The 5,000-nt window shown below is 39.1% G+C and overlaps 1 protein-coding gene across 1 annotated transcript in view; it reads left to right on the forward strand.

Annotated features, from left to right (window-relative positions):
- Window positions 1-4,896, forward strand: part of LOC122247690 (uncharacterized) — a 29,081-nt gene extending 24,185 nt beyond the window's left edge. The window contains exons 3-6 of the mRNA XM_043007197.2: window positions 415-652; window positions 1,858-2,038; window positions 2,605-2,734; window positions 3,448-4,896. Of these exons, the coding sequence (XP_042863131.2) occupies window positions 415-652; window positions 1,858-2,038; window positions 2,605-2,734; window positions 3,448-3,630 (732 nt within the window). The 3' untranslated portion in view covers window positions 3,631-4,896. The remainder of the gene's footprint in view (window positions 1-414; window positions 653-1,857; window positions 2,039-2,604; window positions 2,735-3,447) is intronic.
- The last annotated feature ends 104 nt before the right edge of the window (window positions 4,897-5,000 follow it).

A 5,000-nucleotide genomic window follows, 5' to 3' on the forward strand; every position in this document is an offset into this window, starting at 1 on the left:
TGTTGACAATTCTGATACCGATCATTGTACTTATGATTATATTAATAATGCTAACCAGGGATGAGTTCAGTATAATCATGAGTCCAACAAATGTAATTATGGGTATCAGGGAATGCTAATGCCTGTGTTGATATGCGCCTTATGATGCTACTTGTGTAAGAGTGATACGGATAACTACGGTAAGGAAATGACTTATAGTAGAAGTAATTATAACAGTGGATAGAGCGTAGATATTGGTAATGATAACAACTATCATGATAGTTACAAGATTAATAATTTTACTGCCAACAATAACGAATGTATACAAATGATTTTTAGTTTTCACAATGATAACGAATATGATACATGCTATATTCCAAAACAGAAACATTACCGAAGACAATCCCAGTTTCTAAAGAGCGACTGAATTTCCAGATGTCGGAGCAAGAGGCAGCCAAAGAAGTGGAAAAGCCAAAGGAGAAAGTAGAAGCGAAGGAGAAGGAAGAGGCGATAGAGAAGAAGGAAGAGGCGAAAGAGAAGAAGGAAGTGGAGGCGAAGGAGGCTCCTTCCCCGGTGCCCGAGAAGGAGGAGGCGGGGCGCAGCACTCCGGCCAGCTCGGGCACAGCCACCCCCGAGCCGCCCAGATCGCAGGAGAATGGAGAGGATGGCCAAGGTAGGCGGGGAGGGCCGTAGCGGAGGGGATGGAGGGACAGAGTGGAAGAGGGGAGAGTGGAAGCGAAGTGGAGGGGGGAGGGTGGAAGTCGAGTAGAAGGAGGGACAGAGTGGAAGAGGGGAGAGTGGAAGCGAAGTGGAGGGGGGAGGGTGGAAGTCGAGTAGAAGGAGGGGGGAGAGTGGAAGCGAAGTGGAGGGGTGAGGGTGGAAGTAGAGTAGAAGGAGGGGGGAGAGTGGAAGCGAAGTGGAGGGGGGAGGGTGGAAGTCGAGTAGAAGGAGGGACAGAGTGGAAGAGGGGAGAGTGGAAGCGAAGTGGAGGGGGGAGGGTGGAAGTCGAGTAGAAGGAGGGACAGAGTGGAAGAGGGGAGAGTGGAAGCGAAGTGGAGGGGGGAGGGTGGAAGTCGAGTAGAAGGAGGGGGGAGAGTGGAAGCGAAGTGGAGGGGGGAGGGTGGAAGTCGAGTAGAAGGAGGGGGGAGAGTGGAACGAGGGGGGGAGAACGGAAGAGGGTGAGTAGAAGTAGAGGGGAAGGAGGGAGGTTGAGAGGCAGGGGGGTGATGGAAATAGGGTGGAAGTAGTGGGCGGGGGGGGGGGGACACAGTGGAAGGGAGGAGAGGGGAAGTAGGGAGAAGGAAGAAAGCGTGGAGAGAAATGGATTGAGGAAGGGCAAGGGGCGGCTGAAGAGAAGGGGCAAGGAGGGAGAGAGTGGTGAAAGGAAAAGGGAGGAGAGAGGAAGGGTGAGGAGGAAGAGAGGAAGAGAGAGAGGAAATGAAGGGGGAGTGAATCGTGGGAGGGAGAAGAGAAGAGCGCAACTTGAGACAAAAGAAATAAATGAGAAGGGAAGGGAAAAAAAGGGGGTGAGGGAAAGAAAGAGATGGATAAGAAATGGAGAGGTGGATAAGAGGATGAGTGAGAATTAGTGTATGAAAAGAAATAATTAAGGAAGCGGACAGTGTGAGAAAGAGAGAGTGAGATACTGGGATAGCGTGAGTAAGTAAAAGTGGGGAAAGGGACGAGAGGAGAAAATTAGAGAGCGGAAGAAAGAGAATTCGTAACTTTGTTTTCGTAAAAAATACAGCATAAAACTTCCAGACACTTTACAAGCAAAACCAAACAAATTTAAGAAAAACAATATCCACAAAAAAGTAAAAAAAAAAAAAAAAAAAAAAAAAAAGTAAAAAAAAAAAAAAAAAAACTTTTCCCCGACAGCCTCACCGAAACCGGCGTCCTTGAGAGAGCAGTTCCGAAACTTCAGCAAGTTCGGGGACACGAAGAGCGACGGGAGGATGCTGACGCTCTCGCAGTCGGACAAGTGGTTCAAGCAAGCCAGGGTCATCGACGGGAAGAAGCTCACCACGACGGACACCGCCATCACCTTCAACAAATTCAAGTAAGTGGCTGGGAGGGGGGGGGGGCTGAGAGAGAGAGTGTGTGTGTGTGTGTATGTGTGTGTGTGAGAGAGAGAGAGAGAGAGAGAGAGAGAGAGAGAGAGAGAGAGAGAGAGAGAGAGAGAGAGAGAGAGAGAGAGAGAGAGAGAGAGAGAGAGAGAGAGAGAGAGAGAGATTACTCGCTACAATCAGTCAATTTTCCACATTATTAAGTTTTCATTCTTAAACCTTGTTTGTAGGGAGTCCACATCCGACTTTAAACTACAAACACAAATAGTGTGGAAAGTAAGAAGCTACTCGAATATCTTATGATACAAACCATGCAGGTGCTTTAATGAAGGAGAAGCGAGACCAGCACTGAAAGACAAATATATCGATACACAAATATATCGATATATATATATATATATATATATATATATATATATATATATATATATATATATATATATATATATATATATCTATATAAATATATATATATACACGTATAAAGAGAGGGAGAAAAACAGAAACATATTCTTCCACACAAGTGTATTCCATATATTTTTTTCCTTTTAATCCCCAGGGCAAAGAAGATCTCATTCCAGGACTTTGAGAAATACTTGGACGAGATCGCAAAATCTAAGAAGCTTGACGCGGCTGAAATCAGGACGAAGCTGAAGGACTGTGGGTCGCCCGCAATCACAGGCACGACCGTAAGTAAAGCCAAGCAGTAATGATATCAGATTATTTTTGTTGTGGCGATGAGGATATTACCCGCATTATTATTATTATCATTATTATTATTACTATTATCATTGATATCATTTATGATCATTATTATTATCATCATTATTGTTATTGTTATTATTATCATTATTATTTTTTTATTATTATTTTATCATTATTATTACTGTTATTATTATTATTATTATTATTATTATTATTATTATTATTATTATTATCATTTTTATCATTATTATCATTATTGTTATCATTATCATTATTATTAGCACTATCATCAGCAGCATTATAATTACAATCACTGCTGTTGTAATTTACAGTGTTATTTTAACGAAAATGATAGTAAAAATGGTGCAAAAGTGGTACTAAAACTATTGTTATTACTACTGCATCGCTAACAGTAATAAGGATTATGAACATGAGATTAAAACAATCATTATAATGTCAAATAAAAAAGGAAGTAATCATAAAGATGATGTTAATGACAGAGATTATGAAAATCTCGATGACGAAGCGAATTCAGAGTAAGGAGAAATATCCTATTATTTCTTTTCATCTCATTTTTCTCCATTTCCTTGTTTTATTGGCCCCTATCTCGAACATGAACATGATTACCTCTAAACCAATCCACCATCACATGAAGCGGAAACATCCTGCTTAATTGACTTAACTTCCCTGCCCCCAGAACGTGGTGAAGAGCAGCGCCGTCGACCGCCTCACGGACACGAAGAAGTTCACGGGTTCCCACAAGTTGCGCTTCGACTCGACTGGGCGCGGGAAGGGCATGGCGGGCAGAAGGGACGTGCCCGACAACTCCGGCTATGTCTCGGGCTATAAGAACAAAAACACTTACGACAAAACCCACTAAAGTTTCAGTGGATTCCATCAATACAGGATTCGATACTATGCCTTCGACAGCCATTTATTTTTCTTTTCTTTTTTTTCTGGAAAGGCTGGGTATTTGTAATTTCTTTATAAAGCAGCTGTATTATCGTCAGTCTAGATCTGACACATCTTAGAATAGGATTTTTTTCCCAATATTCTTGGTAAGAAATGAGAAGTTGGATGTTTAAGATAAATAATAACTAATGTAAAACAAATCATATTCACATAGTGTTGCCCGCGATGAATAAAAAAATTGACAGCTGAAAACAGAGAAGAAATGATATTGCATTTTCATTATAACTGGCGTACAACATATAACCAAAGCTGTATCAAGAAAACATGTTTTTTATAAGATTTGCAGATCTGGCTTAGGTTTGCTTGCGTGTGTCAGCTAAGCCTGAATTCTAGCATAAACATTTTCGTAGTGAATGACGCAATGACTAATGGAAATGTAGAAATCAATGTCAATCCATCGTTTTTTTTATTGACAAAAAAGTAATAATGTCAGAAATGCCTCGAAATACATAGGATGCTTAATGCTAATTATAATGGTAAGATATTTTGCTTATAAAACTGCAATACTAGCAAAATAACTCAGTACAAAAAAAATCTCCCTTATATCTCACCAAATTTGGATTTTAAGATTAGATAATTTACGTTAGTTTTCAAATACTCAGTTGAAGATATTGATATCGTTTGAGATACCAATACGATTTCTCAGAAATATAACAAGATTGAGTAAATATCGCTTAATGTATAAAAATCAACAGACTTTTAATGAAAAAAAAATGAAAACCTACATGCACGCAGATAATAACCATGTTTTTCAGCTAGTAAAAATAAAAATTAAAATTAATAAGAGATGCGTCATGTATCTGATATAAAATGATTGCATTTACCCCATGCATTTGCCTTCGCAACGCATCTGACAAGAATTGCATTTATAGTGTTGTGTATAAAAATGAGGCTACAAATGCAGGGCAACATAATGTAAAAAAATTATATAATGGGCAGCAGTTGTTGCATTTCGGTTTTATGAGAGTCCTAGAAATATCTTCACTGCACTCTGAATATTCCCAATATTAATGGCTGATCCTCTACAAAGAATGATATTCACATGTCGGGTACCTGATGATTGTCCACCACCACAAAATTGGACAACCTTGAGAGTATGATATTTCAGCGAACAAACACACACACACACACACACATACACACACACACATATATATATACATATATATATATATATATATATATATATATATATATATATATATATATATATATATATATATATATATATATATACATATATATATTATATTATATATATATATATATATATATATA

This window comes from Penaeus japonicus, unplaced genomic scaffold, assembly GCF_977035675.1.
Source record: "Penaeus japonicus unplaced genomic scaffold, GWHDUDI00000001_assembly GWHDUDI00000020, whole genome shotgun sequence".
In the NCBI taxonomy this organism is placed as follows: Eukaryota; Metazoa; Arthropoda; class Malacostraca; order Decapoda; family Penaeidae; genus Penaeus; species Penaeus japonicus.